General features: G+C 42.7%; 1 protein-coding gene across 1 annotated transcript; it reads right to left on the bottom strand.

Moving 5' to 3' along the window:
- Positions 1-1099: 1099 nt before the first annotated feature.
- Positions 1100-3949, bottom strand: LOC147635729 (uncharacterized). The gene is made up of 2 exons (XM_086803127.1): positions 3765-3949; positions 1100-3649 (listed from the first exon to the last, which is right to left on the bottom strand). Exons 1-2 carry the CDS (start codon positions 3874-3876, stop codon positions 1341-1343), a joined length of 2421 nt encoding a protein of 806 aa, XP_086659253.1. The 5' UTR covers positions 3877-3949; the 3' UTR covers positions 1100-1340.
- Between the last annotated feature and the right edge of the window lie 15011 nt (positions 3950-18960).

Here is an 18960-nt window from a genome sequence, read left to right as displayed (position 1 = left end):
ACAACTCTGGAGGAAGCAACAGCACCAATCTGTGCCTGCAGGCACTTGAACCCACAATCCTGCTTCACACGTGTGCTTGCACTTGCCTGTATCTTCCTCCTGATGCTCACTCCTATGCTGTCCTTGAAAGTACAGATCTGAAAATCAGCACTGTACTTGATTGTACCGCCTCGGGATGCGTGCCAGGCGTTGTACTTGCAAAAACAGCCTGCTGTCCACTTCTGTACCAGCCTGAATCAGCCTGCACAGGTCTGTCCAGCACTCAGAAAAGCACCGTCTGCACCTGTATGCACTGTATCTGACTGTCCGTACACTGTACAGCAGTCGTACAGTATGGTTTGGGCTGGAAAACAGGTTGTACAGCCTGTTTGGAGCTTCTGCGCAGCAAAAACAGCAACTGTCCTGTGCGCCGCCAGCAGCAGATGAAAGAGAGAGAGAGAAAGCTTGCGTAGTCCTGGCCGTACAGTGCTGTACGGCTGGTTTGCCTCAGAAAAACAGCAGCACAACTTCTCTTCAGCAGTCGCCTCCCCTTCCTGTGCTTTTCCACGATTGTACCCCATGCGCATGAGAGAGGCTCCACTTTTGCTACACGACTCCCCCAAAAAGAGAGGAGAGAGAGTGTAGAGAGAGAAAACCTCCTTCCCAAGTTAATCCCTAGGGCCCCAACTTAATAAGTTCCCTAGGGCCACTAAGGCCTAGGGGCAACTTTTATAAACATTAAAAGTTAATGTTTTAATGTTCCCCCTTCACACCTAGGGTTGTCCACACATCTTTAAACACTGTCCGGGCACCCCCCATGTGAATCATAAAATATTCTGACCCTGCAACCACCATGCCCACACTTGTCCTGCTCCATTTTCACAGGGCCATGACAGCATCAGCCTCAACATGCTTGTATAGACAAGGAAACCCACCTGCTTAACAATACACTGAAGTCAGGGCATTCGAAATGCCTACGCGTGCACATGCACTCGCCACACGTGTCTGTACACGTGTTTTGGCAACTATGAAACATCGCCTCATACATCATGTAGGGGCCTTAAGTTACTGCTGATGGCAAGTTAGTGAGCAAGCACTTCCACATTTGTGCATGTATGTAATCAAAGAAAGGACTGACAAGCTAAGCCTTGACAACCCTTCTGTTGAGATTAGAACTTATTTAATGATATCAGTACATGAAGTCCAGCTGGCCTTCTTGCCTTTTAAAAAGGGCAGCAAGGTTGTTGACAAAGCAAGCTGTGAGCCAACAATGTATGTCACATACATTACAATGATATATACAGACTACATAATGGCAGAGTCACATGTACTTTCCTGACATGAATGTTACAGCAATTTTCTTAACACGTCTGTGCTTCAACTAGGACTGGTATTCTGGGATGGCTGAAGCTCCCACACTTGAAAGACTCTACGGCACAATCATGGAACTCGGCAGCATCCTTCAGAAAATTATCGGGCTCACCAACACACTGAAACTTGGCATTGAATTCAGCCTCTGACAGCTTCAACATGGCTTGAATAGACAAGGAGACATCCTGCTTAACAATACACTGATGCCGGGGTCTTATCCTCTTCAATAGACTATACCCAAAGTACTGTGGAAAGGCTAACAGGTCCTTATTTTCCCCCCCCATCTCATGCACTAGATAATCATACTTGAGTTGAAGGTTCTCCTTTGCACTGTAGTTGAAGATGGCAGGAAAACGGACCACCATAGAAACCACCTCTCTGTAGGTAAATCCCAAACTCTCCAAGTACCTCAACTTGGGTACAAGTTTCTTCTCAACACTAAAAGAGAGAAGAGTAGCATTGTTAGAGATGACTAGCCCCATATTTGAGAACCCTAAAGTGCGTAGAAACCTCAAGGTCGGCCACAACTGCTCATTCACATCACAGGCTAGCAACCGTGGGCACCGCCTTATCACTTTGCTGAAGTCTTTTGGCAAAAGACCAGCTTCATTAAAGAGAAAGCTAGTGACTAATTTGAGGTCACTTTCTGGGCTCAAATGAAGTATTTTGGGGCACAGGTTGAAAATCCTGCCGAGGTCATTCCACTTGAGACCATGGTGTTCCAAGGCACAGACCAGCTCCCTTAGTCTTTTAGCATCACAGGTCACGGCAGTAGGATTTTCCTTGATTAGCCTGCTGCAATCTGCCCCTATACTCTCCAAGTAAAATATGCTTTCACTGACCCTCATAGAGGATTGAGAATATGGTGAGCGATAGGCGGGCATCCGGATGGCAGCAACCTTGCTGCTGGGACGTGATAAACCAGAGACAATGATAGGTCCCTTAGGTGGCTTTGTTTCCTGCATTGTTGAATTCACATCTTGCAGCACTTGCTCATCCACATCTGAACACTGAGTAGCATGCCACTGCCTCAGGGAGCGAGTGCCATTGATCACATACTTGCTTCCAAGCAGTTGGGCTTCCATGTGAAGTTGAGTAGCACCACCCTTCTGCCTGTGAGATTGAGAGCCATTGAACACATACCGGTTCACAGGCATTTCATCTTCAATGTGGGGGTGCTGAGTATCATCAAGCCTCTTCCTATAAGATTGACAGCCATTAACCTCGTACCCATTACCATGCACTTGACCTTCCATGTCTACATGCTGAGCGCCATGCCTCTGAGTGTGAAAATGAGAGCCGTTGATCACAGACTTGTTCCCCTGCCATCGCACATGTAAGGAAGGGTCAGAAACCCTGATCCCATTAGAAGGTGTTTTGTGGGTTCTCGGAGATGGCTTGATCCAAGTATCCGGGGATGAGTTGATACCATTATATTCAGTCTCTAAGGTTCGCTCAGATGGCATGACCCTATCGTAGTGAGGCTCCACAGCCTGTGCAGATGAGTTGATCCCAGTAGATTGATGATTCGGGCCTTGACCACTTGGCTTGACCCTAGTGCATTGGCCTTCTAGTGTAGGCTTGGATAGCTCAAACCCGGATGGAGTGGGAAAGGCTTTCTGAGATTGCTGAAATATAATGGCATTGGTAATGGGAGCTTCTCGGGCTTCCTCCGATGGCCTAGCACCATTGAATGGAGGTTTTGAGGGGTGTTTGGCTACCTTGATCCCACCGGAGTGAACTTCACGAGTCTGCTCAGATGGCTTAACCCCAGTAAAGTGAGCTTCAAGGGTCTGCCCAGATGGCTTAATCTCAGTACTCGGACCTTCAAGGGTCTGCTCCGTTGGCTGGATCCCAGTAGTATATATATTTTGGGTTTCCTGTGGTGGATCAATCCAATCGACGGTTTTCTGAGATGGTGTAAGCACATCTGAGATTTGCTCAGATGACCTGCTTAAAGGTTCTAGAATCAATCCGGTGCTTCTGGACCAAGCCTGGGTTTTGGCGTCACGATGCCACATGCCTGGAACAGTCGACGGGGAGCTTACAGTACGATTACTACTGCCATTATCATTGGCATTCCCATCGTCAGTGCTTTCCTGAATAAGGCGGAGGGGTGCAGAGGGAGGTTTCTTTGATGCCAATTTACGGGCGCTGCCCAGATCGATTTTCGTGGTGGGCGGGCTGCCAAGCGAAGCCACATCGAGCCGAGTGTGGAAGCGGTTGCAGGAATCGCTTGCTAAACTTTCAGAGCCCGCGTAGGGCACAAACAGCATCTTGTGCGCTCCCCACTGTGAACCTGAATTGTGCATATCATCAAGACATGGGCAGCGTATGGAGCTTGTGTTCTGCTCTTCTGTGTGCACTACAATAGAAGAAAAGCCATGGGCCAAGTTGAAGGTTTATCAGCATACCGTCACCAGCCAGCTGGTGAAATCGTCTCCACAGGCACTTGTAGCAGTGCTCCTCAGCGGCACCGAACTCCCCCTGATTCTGATTACGAAACGCAGTGAAGATAGCGATCATACCCTCCTTTGTCCACGTGCCGTATTTCCATTGCTTTCTTCGAGTATCCTTTCATCCCTTCCACTCGATCAAATTTTTGGATATACCTAGGCAATCGGAATGAACCTTAGTTAGTCCATTTGAGGGGGTCCGCATGGTCTAATATTTGTAATTTCTAATTTTTAAAAGGAAATTGAAGTACACTTTAAAACACTCACACACATCACCGTGCATATCTCATTTACAAGATGCCTCAACACAATATTGCAACGAGGTGTGAACCTACTCCCTCTTGGTAGGAAACCAACTAGTGTACCTAGGTAGAGATTTTTTATAAGACAAAAGTTGAAGCTAAGTTAAGCAAAATAGAAGTTAACGCATTTATAAACAATGCAAAAGGCCACTACACTACTGCAGTAGGTTGTCATATAATAATAGCACGAAAGGAACACCTAGTCTTGTGGAAAGCTTTCAAAGAAACTACTCGACAATCACTAATGCATTCTATTTTTAGTGATTCTATGATACCAACTCTGTAAGACGCATGTAAATACATATAAACAATGCACAAGACCACTACACCAGTAGAGTAGGTTATCATGTAACAATAGCATGAAAGGAACACCTAGCATCGCGGAAAGATTTCACAGAAATTGCTAGACAATCACTAATGCATTCTATTTTTAGTGATTCAATGATACCAACTCTATAAGACCCCTATCCTCTACATATGTTGGATACAGTTACATCGGAAGACTCAACTGAGGGTAGTGACTTACTGGGGTCTTATACATTAATATCCTAATGTTGGCTATCTATAGCTTTCTCACTTACCAAAACTAGAATAATCCTTACATTAGGAAATGGGTACGATTCCACCACGTACATCTCCCCCTTCATAATTCTCACAAGTAAAAGAGGCCGGCGTAGTGGCTCTCCGGGGCTCAATGCGACATCTTATCTCTTGATTATGAAGGCGGTGCAGTCTCTACATATCCATCAAGATTACTACCATCTAAAGCCTAATCTGGTTTTTCCCAATTTTCTAATTTTTTTCTAACTGGTTGGTTGTGTTTAGTTAGCACCTACTTGCATAAGATCCCCGTCTTTCAGGATGATTTTTGTGATTCTTGCACCTGTTTACTCACGTAAGACCCAACATCTCAGCCTAAACCTGTCTAGTCCCACGGGTTAGGAGAAAATCTGACCAACCACTCAGGGCAGAGAAATCCGGTGTGTCTTTTTATTTTGGGATATACTGAAAACATACACACCAACTAAGCAAATAATTGTTTCCAATTACTAACCACTTCAGCTTTACCAAAAATCCATATGGATATCATAGATTCAATACACCAACATAATGTGCTTTGACCAATTTCTTTAGGTCCCATTATGCATCAGACAATTCCTTTAGGTTGCGGACCAATTACTGTAGGTCCAACATCTGAGTCAGTTACTGTAGACTGTAATTTCATGACTGATGTTGCCCTATCCAGTTTTCGGATTTAAAATGGGAAGATCAACAAGGAATTAAATATGAGTTAAATACTGACATCTTTCTTTAAACAAGTACTAGTTTTACAGGATTATAACGATCATTCCCAGGTGTAGCTCACACCAATTGACCATTCAAAGAGTGGCTCACTTAATCGACCATTGTTAGATAGTACACCCATGAGGTTGCTTCAATGCTCCATCACTCACTTGTTGTCATCGGAGCACACCCTTATACCCTTCCCAAGGAGGGTCACAACCTTGGAAGTTGGCCTACCCACATGAGCACCACTCATCATGGACCCAGATGATGACAAATCACATGGCTTTTCACCACCACAGTGCACTAGTCATCAACATATGCCGAGATCCCTCAATATGCTTCACATAACATTCCGTGGCCATGCCGCTTTTCTAGGTGCTCACATTAATCAATATTTTGTAAGCAATACAATTTATTTCTAAACAACATTTCCACATTTGCAACATTAACAAGTTGCATTGCCATAATAGAAATTCCCTTAGATTTTTGAATGCTAAGGTCAAGACTTAATCCCACTTCCGGACTCATTCATAACATTGAGATTTTCAAGGGGAAACTTTGTTTTTGGTCCCTATGGGCAATTCCATTGGATGGGGTCACATAGACCCACTCGACAAGTTCTTCTTAGAACTTTTGACTAATATTTTATTTTGTATCAGTTCATAGGATCTATGTGTTTAGCTTGATGGTCATTCTAGCCTTCTACTAGATTATATGGTTGGATTTTATCTTTAATAATTACCAAAATACAATAAAATCGCCAACCTAACTGTAAGTGGTCGGAACTTGTTGTGACTTGGGATAATCGTGGAATCTGATTTCATCGATTGCACCTCGAGTGTGATTCTTTATTCTATTCTCACAAGAGCTACCACCATGCACAATTTTATTACTCCTTTATGTTAGTTGGTTCACAATGAATGGTAGCAGACGTAATTTTGGCTTGTAAGAAAATAAATTTCTTGGTGCAAACAACTTAAATGTATTAAATCTTAACTCATTGGAGTAAAATCTTACACCTTGAGTTTGGTCCTTCTTCGCATAGATTTGGCCATTGGTTAAATGTTCCTTTTGGTTATCTTAGATTCGCTTTGAGTTGTTTAGACTAGCTTAGGCATAACACTTAGTTCAGTTTTACTTTGATTCCTTAGTTTAACAAGGATCTTGCAGGTGTCTTTATGACTATACCTTAGAGTTGAAGAGTTTTATTCTATGGACAGTTCTAAGGCCCATTCGGGAAACAAGATTAACCTTTCTATATCATTTAAAAAGAAAGTTCTTAGCTTCAGCTATGAACCTTTGCGGGTGTTCTTTATGAAGGGGTTGGGAACTCTAGCCTTTCTTGTGATGGTGAACACTTGAAAGAGTCCTTATAGGCACAGTCACGAGATTAGCATTGGTGCACATAAATTGGTTCGCCTAACATCTTTATGTTCCCTACCCTTAATCTTACCATAGAGGTTAAGGAAACCAAGCTCCAAATTTACTAAAGTACTATGATTAGCAAAAGAAAAAGAATAACTAACAATAGTTATGTTTAGGTTGAAAATCTATACTTAACATTTCCCTTCATAGATGTTTATCAATGACCTTGGGTAACCTTGGCATTAGAGCAATGACACAACCTTTGCATAAATGTGAAGAAATAAGCAATACTAACATTACTCCAACATAGCATTTCTACGTAGCCTTGGTATTATCAACACCACAACCTTTTGCATAAATGCAAAGAGATAAGCAAGATTAACATTAGTCTAACATAGCATTCTTTGACACATTATTTACTCATGCTAATTACCTTAGTATCGGTAACCTTGGTATTAGCAACACCACAACCTTTGTATAAATGCAAAGAGATAAGCAAGATTAACGTTACTTCAACATAGCATTCTTTGACACATTTTTTTACTTAGGCTAATTACCTTATTGCAACACCTTTCAAAAACGATAAGCTATTTGAGTTTCAAGGAGACCATGGGTTGAATCATGGGATAGTAGATAAAAGATAGCTTAAGGCATAGATCAATCACACAACCTTTGATACCTCATTAATGTTATTCTTAAGCATTTGATCAATCACACAACCTTTGATACCTCATTAATGTTATTCTTAAGCATTCCTATAAGCATTAAAAATTACATAAGTTGAAAGCAAATCTTGCTCATATTCTCATTGATTCATGAGATATTCAAGAAGAGAACTCAACTCCTCATTGGTGAGCAATAAGATTAAATCAATTTATGCAAACTAGTTTAGGCAAACTAGATTAAATCACTTTATGTAAACTAGCTTAGGCCTCTAACCTCTTTATATGAGTTGAAAAAGCTCCATTTGACAAACCTGAAATTTTTGGTTCTCATGAGCATTGGCCATTTTAGGAGGCTCTAATCTCACCATTATGCTTGCCCATAGCATCTAAATACGAGTACTAATTATAGCCAAGAGTTGTGCGTGCCTAAAACCATATATGCATGAACTTGGCTTGGTCAAATAGCACCAAGAAAGACGGAGAAAGCTGGCACAAAAATCAGCCTAAGGAGAGAGTAGAATATAAAAAATGAAGCCCACAAGCTCAACATTGTGTTGGAATTAGGGTTGCAGGAATGCACACACAACTTCAAGATGATGAGGAAGCTTGAGCACAACACAGTAGTGTATTATGAGTGCCAAAAATGAAAGATTACAAGCCCTAGAAGATAATTGGCGTATATACAATGCACGGGGGAAAAAACCTCCTAGTGAGGGAAAAAGTGCCCCGGCGGTCCTAAGTGTGTTCACACACATCACTACTATAATATGGTAACAAATCCCCCCTGGAGTGATGCGGTGAACAAGAGCTAGCACTCATGTATAGGGAAGTGTCTAGCTATGTGGACGAATCCACAAAAGGGAGTAAGCCCAAAGCTTTGCGAAAAGCTTCGAACTTCTCACGAGGCAGAGCCTTTGTGAAAAGGTCTGCAAGGTTATCCTGTGTTGGCACATAAGCCAAACTGATCTCTCCTGCAGAGAGTCTCTCCCTGACATAATGGTAGTGCACCTCAATGTGCTTCGTACGAGCATGGAACACTGGGTTCCGCGCAACTGCCAATGCGCTCTGACTGTCAGTGAAGATGGTGGTGGCAGATGGCTGCCCAACACCCAAATCAGCCATAAGGCGTCTGAGCCACACACACTCAACCGTAGCTGTGAAAGCTGCCCTGTACTCAGCTTCACAACTAGAAGTGGCCACAGTAGGCTGCTTCTTGCTCAACCATGATATGCATGAGCTTCCAAGCATGAAGCAAAAACCACTCGTGGACACGCGTGTGTCATAACAACCAGCCCAGTCAGAATCTGAAAAAGCATGTAAATCTGGCGGCAATGATCCCCCCTTGGGATAAAACAACCCAAGATGCCGAGTACCACTCAAATAGCGAAAGATACGCTTCACTGCCTGCCAATGCTTAATGCCTGGGCTATGCATAAATCTGCTCACCTGTGAGACTGCAAACTGAATGTCTGGCCTCGTAATGCATACATAAATGAGGCAACCAACAGCTGTCTGATAGAGTGTGACATCAAAGTGATCTCCAGCATCATGAAGACTCAACTTCAAACCTGTCTCCATTGGAGTAGCAATAGGCTTGCAGTCTTCAAGGCCAAATCTCCGCAACAATGTTTCAATATACTTTGTCTGACACAAAGCAATACCTCCATCACACTGCTTAAATTGTATCCCCAAATAATGATGCAAATGCCCCAAATCTGACATCTCAAAAGAGGCATTCAAATCAGCCTTAAAATCAGCAATATGACTCTCATTTGGTCCTGTGAGCAGCATGTCATCGACATAGAGAGCAATGATTAGATGTACACCATCCACACGTTTAGCATACAAAGTGCTTTCTGTTGGACTATTCTGAAACCCATGTGCAGTCAAATATGCATGTATTTTTTCATACCAAGCTCGTGGAGCTTGCTTTAAACCATATAAAGCCTTTTTTAACCTGCACACTTTGTTTTCCTGCCCTCTTTGAAGAAAACCACGAGGCTGCGATACATACACCTCCTCATGCAAATCTCCATTTAAGAACGCAGTCTTTATGTCCAGCTGATGTACATTCCAACCATTATGAGCTGCTAATGCACAGATGCTACGAACAGTGGTCATACGACATGTGGGAGCAAAAGTCTCATCAAAATCAATGCCCTTCTCTTGAGCATAACCTTTTGCAACAAGCCTAGCCTTATGGCGATCCACTGTGCCATCAGGCTTACGCTTCAATTTGTATACCCACTTAGTGCCAATGGCCTTCTTGCCAGGGGGCAAGTCACATAAAGACCATGTACCATTCTTCATAATAGCATCGTATTCTGCTTGCATAGCAGCCATCCAATTTTCTGAACTTTGTGCCTCATCAAATGAAACAGGCTCACTTTCATCGCACATACTAGAAACAGCCAATGCATAACAATCTGACGCATAAGAGGCACCATGAGAGCCAGAACGAGTGCGACTAGACAAAGGGGCATCCAACTTGCTGTCACGCAAAGTCTGCACCAGCCATCTAGGCATATTCCTAGAGCCCTCAATCTCTTGTCTCTCATCCTCAAGTGCATCATGCACATCTGCATCAGATATAGGCTGATCTGTGCCATCATTTAAAACCTGCATAGGCTGAAAAACTGCCTCATGAGGTATTGCACTTGACTGTGCACCACTGAAAAGAGGCAACAATGTATCATAGACATCACGTGAGCTGATATCTGTCTCCTTAGTACATGAAACCAAGGGCTGAACTGCATCTTCCACAAATACAACATCACGGCTAACCAAAATGCGCTTTGTCTGTGGATGATACAAACGATAGCCTTTGCTCTCAGCACTATATCCAACAAAAATACATTTGACAGCTTTGTCATCCAATTTTCTGCGATGTTGCACAGGCACTAATGCATATGCCAGGCAACCAAAAACACGTAAATGGCCAACAGATGGCTTGCGGCCATGCCAAGCCTCATATGGAGTGACAACCTGTAATGCTTTGGTGGGACACCTGTTTAGTACATAAGTGGCACACATGACAGCCTCAAGCCAAAAACCATGTGGTAGACTTTGACTCTTAACCATACATCTTGCCATTTCCATGAGAGACCTGTTTTTTCTCTCAGCCACACCATTTTGCTGTGGTGTATACGGCACTGTACATTGGTGTTTTATCCCACGCTCAGCCAGAAATGCATTAAATTCTGAAGACATATACTCCCCCCCTCGATCTGAACGGAGGGTGCCCATCTTACTTTCTGACACATTTTCAGCCATAACCAAAAACTGTTTGAAGCACAAAAACACTTCGGACTTTGCCTTCAAAGGATATACCCATGCATGCCTGGTAAAATCATCAATGAAAGTCACGAAGTAAAGGTAGTTTCCAAATGATGGAGTTTGCATGGGACCACAAACATCACTGTGAACAAGCTGCAATCTGCGTTCAGCTCTCACTGATCCATCTTTGGGAAAGGAAGCACGCTGCATTTTACCCAATATGCAGCCCTCACAAACATGCTTGACAGGTGCCTCAAGCTTAGGCAAAGAAGACACCATTTCAGATTTCTGCAGGCGCAGCAAACTTGCAAAATTCAGATGACCAAAACGTGCATGCCACAGTTTTGCATTTGAAATAGCCTGCGTATCCATAATAGCACATGCTGAATCCTCTACACATTTGCCATCCATATTGAGCTTATACAGCCCTCGACATAGTGAACCAGATGCTACAATGATGTCACCACAAGAGAGATCATGAACAGTACATCTGTCATCCACAAATTTTACAACCAAACCTGTTTTGGCAAATGCGGAGACTGACAGCAGATTCTTTTTGATCCCTGGCACATACAATGCATCAAAAAGTGTAAAGGTGTTGCCATTTGCAACATTCAGCACAATCTGTCCAACTCCTTTAACGGGATAAGAGGAGTTATTGGCACAAGTGACAGTATTCCCTGTGGGAGCAGACTCAAGGAAAGTGAATAAACTGCGCTGCGAGGTGATATGCTTAGTGGCACCACTGTCAAAGTACCATACATCTGAATCTACTGCAGACATACATGTGTCATGCAAAGATGGGTCATAACTGCACTGCGCATTGAATGCCCATTCTGTATCTAGCACAACATTAGCAGATTCATTGTTAGAAGGAGAGGCATCTGCAACAGCCATACCAGCCTCTTTCTTCTTAGCCTCTTTCGCAGCCAGCTTAGGACACGCTTTGATGACATGATCATTTCCCTTACAGTATTTGCAAAATGTCTTCTGTTTGTCACCCTTCTTCTCATCTTTGTCTTCCTTCTTTGGTTGCGCAGCATTTGCAGATTTCTGCTTACTAGAAGAAAAGCCAGCTTTACCTTTCCCGCTTCTCTGACTAGCACCGAAAGCTTGATCTGCGACACGCATACTATTCCTGTTTTGCCTTGACTGGTCTTCTTGCAGCAAAACAGAAACTAACTCCTCAAATGATAAGGCATTGGGATTGCCTTTCATCATCAAGCGAAGAGTGGAAGCAAAACCCTGATAAGAATCTGGTAGACCATTCAAAACAGTCTGCACAAGTGAACTGTCTGACAGGATTTCATCTGCAGAAATGAGCTGCTCTTTGAAATCCTTGATCTTTGTCAAAAAGCTATCCATAGAATCACCTTCGTTCATATGCTCATTCTCCAACTGTTTTCGGAGATAAGCAACACGAGCCTCATTTCTTGCCTGATACAATGTGGCAAGTACATCCCAAGCATCCTTAGAAGTCCTGCAGGAGCGAATATGTGGGATAATGGTACGTTTGACAGACAGCGCAATCAAGGCATGAGCCTGCGCATCTCTACCATCCCAACGAATCTGCTCTGCTGAAAGTGGTGGTTCCCGAACAGCTGCTACAGCACTTGTGCCTGCACCATCATCAACAGTACCTGTTTCTGATGTGTTTGCAGCATTCCCAGCCACAATAGGACGTGCATCAATACCCTGCACAATGTTCCATAACCCCTTTGCTACCAATACATGTCGCATCATATATGCCCATAATGGATAGTTGGTGCCATCCAACTTATCCTCAGCAGCCAACATGCGGAATACATCATTGTTGTCAGCCATGGCCAATGACTGTACTACTAGATGTAAATGCTGTCTGTAAGAGGTAAACCTGTATAAAATCGACCTGTGCTATGTAGCACAGCCCAAAACAGACGAATGGGCACCTGTCCTGCAGATTTTAATCTTGACAGAAAATCTGCACAGTAGGACGATTTTGCCTGCGCAGTACTTGGAATGCAAAAACGGAGGGCGAAATGACTCCAGATCAAAATTCTGAAAAAACCGAGCCCTACGGGCTCTCCCACGGCATATACTAACCTGCAGACGCTCGTGAAACCTCGTTGCAATCGGAGGAGATGAAGCGGCAGGTGCCGGTGATGCTGCCCGGGAGGAGGAAGCCTGCTCTGATACCAATTGTTGGAATTAGGGTTGCAGGAATGCACACACAACTTCAAGATGATGAGGAAGCTTGAGCACAACACAGTAGTGTATTATGAGTGCCAAAAATGAAAGATTACAAGCCCTAGAAGATAATTGGCGTATATACAATGCACGGGGGAAAAAACCTCCTAGTGAGGGAAAAAGTGCCCCGGCGGTCCTAAGTGTGTTCACACACATCACTACTATAATATGGTAACACATTGGCCATTCTCATAATTTTCTAATGCCATTGGTGGTGCCTAAACTACACATTTGAGTTATGAAATCAAGCAAGAGATAGCATTTTTTCATATTTTCCACAGATATTAAGAAAATAATTGATATTGACATGAAGCTTAGCCTTTTGCTTAAACATCGCTAAATTCTCAGCTTTGTATGGGAGAAGGGTGGAATGAGAGTTACCTTGAGTGTAAAGGGAGTGAGGAAGGAGGCCCCAACTTGAAGAAACAAGGCTCACACTCACAGTGAAGGAGGAGCTCACGTATTTTTTCTAAGAGGGGAAAAAGTCACTTCAGGTGACTATAATAGGCTTAATTTATAGGTAATACATAAATGCAAGGCCTTCCACCTTATTAAAGAGACTCATGTGTTCCTTTATTTAGCCTAAATGGCTTTCCACACTTGAGAGCATGACATCTCACTTGGATTTATTCATATTTAAAGTACATAGGCTTAAATAGGCCTTATTTACCACATGTCAATTAGGCCTAAGGTTCAAATCATTCAAACCTTTTTAATTATTAAACCTTATAACAAGTTCTAATACCTTAATTTCTTTTGATTATACCATCCACAATTATTTTTTGGGGTGGTCAACAAACGACTATGGTTCTTACTGTGGTTTCTGGGCTAGTGTTCACATGCATATGAATTAGTAGTGTGAGTGAATTTATAGGGTGATGAGACTCTTAGGAATTAATTAATCGAATTGCCAAAAAAGTCCTAAAATTTTTGAGAAATGGATTTTAATATCTTATATGACCCAAATTTCGTCCTGAATGACCAGCTTTTAAAAAATCTTACCCCTAGGACTACTTTATGTTTCCCGTCACCAACTTGCGCTCTAAAATCCCTCTCGTTAGGAGTTCGATTCAAGGTATGTTTTCACATATGAGGTTTAGGGCCTAATTAATTTTTTCTATTCGAACACTTTTTTTTGAATTATAACTTTCTCTCTCTCAACTTTCATTGGGTTAAAATGAAGATAATTTCATGAATGGATGCTTCTAAAATTGACAGACTAAATAGCTGGCATTATTCATTAACTTAAATGTTTACAAAAGATTCAACATAGCCAAAAATTAAAGTACCCTTATTTGTTTTGGCACTCAATATCTCTTGTGGCTGCTTATTGATTTGCATGTTACTTTCCTTTGTGAGATCCTAGGATCAAAAACAAACTTTCTCATTTAATTATTTTTTCTAAACACCCATTCTACGTTAGAATAAATTTTGTTGAGATGTCAAGCTCAACGCAAGAGCTAACACACTCATGACGTGCCTGGGTGACTGTTCCACATTTACACCACTGGCATGTTGGGTAGTTGACATGGTGGATCTTCACCAGTGATTCTACAACTGGACTACACCTACCTAGTCCAACTGAGTTATCTTTTATAGCCTTCTTTTGAGAGTAAAAAAAGAAGAAGATTTCAGCCTTCCATCTTTGTATGTGTCTTATCCATTGTTGTGCGAGTGTGTGTGTGCTTGGAGGAGCTCAAGCTCTCTCTCCTCCCCCAATCTTTTCATGGTATCAGAGCATGGTTCAAAAGCTAAGGAGATGAGCGTGGAAAGCAAAGGAAGCTACGAAGGCAAAGAGGGGATTTTTTCTGGTGAGAATTTTCTAGAGCGAGCGCTTTTTTTTGAATCGCGCGAGCGGATTCTAAAAAGATTCCCTTCCCCCTCCATCAAGAGAGAGAGAGGAGAAGAGAGCTTGAGAGATAGAACAAGGTTATTGCTTCAAACTGAAAATAAAACCAAGTTTATTCACATACAATTCCAAATATAACTCTCCAGGAACTCTTGTATACCATCATCTTTACTTCTATGGGCCTCGCTTGTCCTCCAGGGTGAAGGCACAAAGTAAGCGAATGCCATTCGTACCCTTCCACAGTTTCTCAAGCAAGAGACGCTATGGCGTTGTTATGGGCTACCACACCTCCAAGAGGGAACTCAATGCATTCACCTAAAGGAATAGCAATAGAACATAACTGTCGTAGGGCACTTACCAATGCTTTGAACTTGAGTCCCTTGAGGCCTCCAAGCTCACTTGTTAAGCTCAAACCTCCAAGATCCACCTCCACGCTGTCACCGTAGAGTCGGTCGCACCATCACATAAGGCAATCACTCTCTCACACTCTCTCACACCACTCTCCCACACAAGCATGAAACATACAAGCATAGAAGAGGCACAAGTGCTAGAATGCTCACTCAATCTCTCTCAAGACACAAAGAAGAGCTCTCAATAGCACAAAGGGGGATTGTGTCTATTCATTATGATAAAATGCCTTATATACATTTGGCCCTTATTCACACTTGGGCGTCCAAAACTTACTTAACTAAGGCCTTGGGTGGCCAATATCTCATAATGTACAACTTTACAGTGCCTTTACATGACACTTATCAATGTCCTCAATTGGAGGAGCATACTTGTTAATCCAAAATGGGATTAACACCCCCCCTACCTGATGTAGGTTCTGTTCTTAGAACTTGTTACCCAGGTCGAAAGACCTGGTCACCGAACTCATGATGGTAAAAGTTTTGGCATGATTGAAGATTTTTAAGGGTCCTTCAGAATGCTCAGTGTGATTTCTAGAACCCTGTGTCCACCATGTCCTCGAATGTGACATGCATGTAGGCAGGAAGACACCTTAGGCGATGATAGTACAACATCATGCCTTTGTTAGACGGATCTTGATTCATGTCAAATTACAGTTGCTTGGCTTCATACCCATCATATGGTTCCTTGGGTTGATCGATCAGGACCATGAAAAATTTCAAGAATCTAACACTGGCCACTATTGCTGGGTCTGGGATACAGCGCCATGCTTGTATCCAAGTCAGCATCTATTTTCTTTGTTCTCTTATGTCTGTAAATGTAGCTGGCATGAAGATTGGGAAGTTATAACAGACATGTGAATCTCGTTGCTTGGCCTCTTGAAATTCCAGAGGTGTCCATCTCCTCTTTAGTGGCATGTACAAGGGATCAATTCGTTGAGTTGGTGGCGCACACATATATACATAGTTGTATTCTGGAATTGTTAGGAATTCCTTTCTCCAGTCTGGTTGTATTCCAAAATCTTCCAACTTGGGGTGTGCATCATCTGTGATGATTGTTGTATAGCCCCCTCTTGTGTGGACTGGGTGAGCTTTCCTCCACCTACGGAAGGAATAATTGATCATAAACGTTACCACTTTGATTCCCAGCAGGTCAACCAATTGTGGATTAGCTAATTTGGTCTGCCATTTTAGACCACAAGGTTCCTTCTCCAGAAAAAGGTAGCACTTCTTCTAAATCTGGGCGAGGTCCTCGGAGAGGGTACGGTACATAATGTTGCTTTGTTGGTGTGACATCGGAATAGGCCTCTCGTAGAATCCTTCAAGTTGGCTCAAATGGTGAATTTGCAGTAACACCTTGAACATTAGCTTTGGCTTTAGTAGTGGATTGCCAACTCGTATGAAGCCTTCATACTCTGCACCAGTAGACAATGACTCCAAAATAGTATCATTAGTAAAAGCTTCAATATTGTCTTGGGGGAGAGTATGTCGTTCTCTTGAGTTTGCTGTGAGGGAGACGGGTTAGGTGCCAGTACCTCCTTGGGGGCGAGAGGGTTAGTGGGAAATTGAGACTTGTTAGTGGGTGCATTACGATACAGATTAAGTAGTTTACTAGCTACATTAGAATACATTGGGTAAGTAGGGTTGGATGATGAAGTTGGTGTCTCTTCCTGACCATGGCCTGAGCTGGGGGGTGGGTGGCTAGGCTTGTGGAGTTTCATAAAATCTTGGAGCTCAATGTGATGTCCTCAGAACTTATGCTAGGATATTCGATATGTGATTTATCAAAAGTGTAGAGGACATTGGTTAACATGGATTCTAAATGTTTGTAGATATTATGGTATAGTTTTAGAATACCAAAAGGGTGATATAAAGAAGATTCACATAAGTTCAAGTGTTGGTTAGTATTGTAGACTTCTAGCCACCCATGGCTTATAATCAATTGACAACTTTGTGCTACCACCTCGTAGTTGGCTGGTGTTTTGGGAATATCATCTGGAACAAACGGGTCTAATCTTCCTTTCCGTCTTCTTTTTTCTTCCTCTTTTGATTTCCTTCATTATTGCCTTTGTTTCCATGAGGACACCTTGCCTTCTTGCATCTCTGCAGCAGTCAACGCTGGTTGCTCAAGGAGGAGTACCAATTGCATTTGCTCTGCTAATTCTGGTCCTAGAAGGGTCCTTTGGGCCACATGGTTCAGGACTTGTGTCATGAGGTATTGGTTGCATATCTTTGATTGATGGGCTTTGAGGTAGTTTTCCATCTCCTAGTGTATATAGTATTCCCAGTCCTCTTCCTTTTCTTCATGGACCTTTACTATTCTGTTCAGTGGTACCCTGTTGTATCGGTCCACTGGCTTCACTTGCATGATTAAGGACATCGCATGTGGTAGGCCTTCTCTGTGTGGCTTCATCACTGATGTTCTCATATTTCTCTCCATTAGTTGTAGGAGCTCTTCTTTAACATAGCATCCAGAGGCATTTTGTCAAAGGCATGTGCATGTATCTTGATTGGTGGTGGGAGCTGCAGGGCTTCACAAATTAGGTCTTCAGTGGATGAGGACTTGTTCTGTGGTGCCATCGGCTTTTGTTATTGTACCCTGCTTGGTGGCTTTGTCATATGCCTTTATGTATTCGGCACAAAGCTCTATGTTGATATTCCTAGGGAGAACCTGTGCCATCCTGCTGTCGAGGCCCACCTTCTCTAGCTTGTCCTTTACTTTTGCCTCTTCCATAATTTGGAGTTACTCCGGGCTATGATACTGTAATGCCACCTTTCATGTGCCTTGTGGGTCTCCTTTTACTACTGATGATCACACCATCGAGGGCCTGGGCGTATGGACCCAGGAAATTCATCTTTGGGCCCCGTGTTGCCCTTTTCTTCTGGCTCACCGGGGAGTCTGTAGCACTGGCCTATGTTACCGCAAGGGTCTTTGCGGCTTCTAGGTTTGAGGTCGACATCTGTACATGTAAAAAAGATCAGTCTATAGACTGGTGGGGCATGTACCACTTCTTGTTGTTGTCTTTCTTTCTTTTTATTTTTTTTTTAAATATGGCAAGAAGGTTAATTGTGATGAGAAGGGTGTTAGTGGTGTGAGAAATAAATGAGGTGTGTTAGTTGCTATATTGAAAAGGTCAGATTATGTAATGTGAAAGTGCAGGTGCTAAAACCGTGAAAGTGTAGGTCGTGAGGGCTAATCCCATGAACCGAGGAAAACCCATGAGACGGATTCCCGTGAGATGGATTTCCATGAGAAGGAAATTTGTGAGGTTTAGTTTCGTGAGAGTTAGTGGTGTGAGATGGAAATCGGTGAGATGGATTTCTGTGAGAGTTATTTTCGTGAGATGGATTCCATGAGACGGAAATCCGTGAGGTTTAGTTTCGTGAGAATGTAAGTTTTTAGCATTTTCGTGAAATTGCAGGTTTGGCCGTGACGTATCTATGTTTTGTTTTTTTGTAAATTTGATTAATGCAGGACTGGATGAGACCGCCTAGTGGAGTTTAGATCGATTCACAGAGCAATGGATAATAATAAATCCTTTGTTGAAAATGCAAGACGTTTGTTCGACATGCAAGGATTTTGTTTAACCCCCTGAGACATTTAATTGATTACGATTAGAGTTTGAAAAGATGAAAAGAAAAGAAAAAACAAAGAAGGGCCCGGGTTCCCACCTCAATACGTAAGTTTCGATTTGAATTTGAAGAAGCAAGAAGGGCTGCGATGCAAGAAAGCGCGATTGCATTTGAGTAGACGATGGAAGACGATTGCAAAATGAT

The sequence above is a fragment of the Cibotium barometz genome, chromosome 9, assembly GCF_041138505.1.
Source record: "Cibotium barometz isolate CiBa-2024 chromosome 9, ASM4113850v1, whole genome shotgun sequence".
Classification (NCBI taxonomy): Eukaryota; Viridiplantae; Streptophyta; class Polypodiopsida; order Cyatheales; family Cibotiaceae; genus Cibotium; species Cibotium barometz.
This window is presented reverse-complemented; position numbering and strand designations above follow the sequence as displayed.

What these genes read in the sequence shown, in the direction of transcription:
- LOC147635729 (XM_086803127.1), bottom strand. Translation starts at nt 3,876, where the DNA reads ATGATCGCTATCTTCACTGCGTTTCGTAATCAGAATCAGGGGGAGTTC. An exon ending in TCACCAGCTGGCTGGTGACG is followed by an intron (nt 3,650 to 3,764) that starts GTATGCTGATAA and finishes TGCACAATTCAG; the next exon opens with GTTCACAGTGGGGAGCGCAC.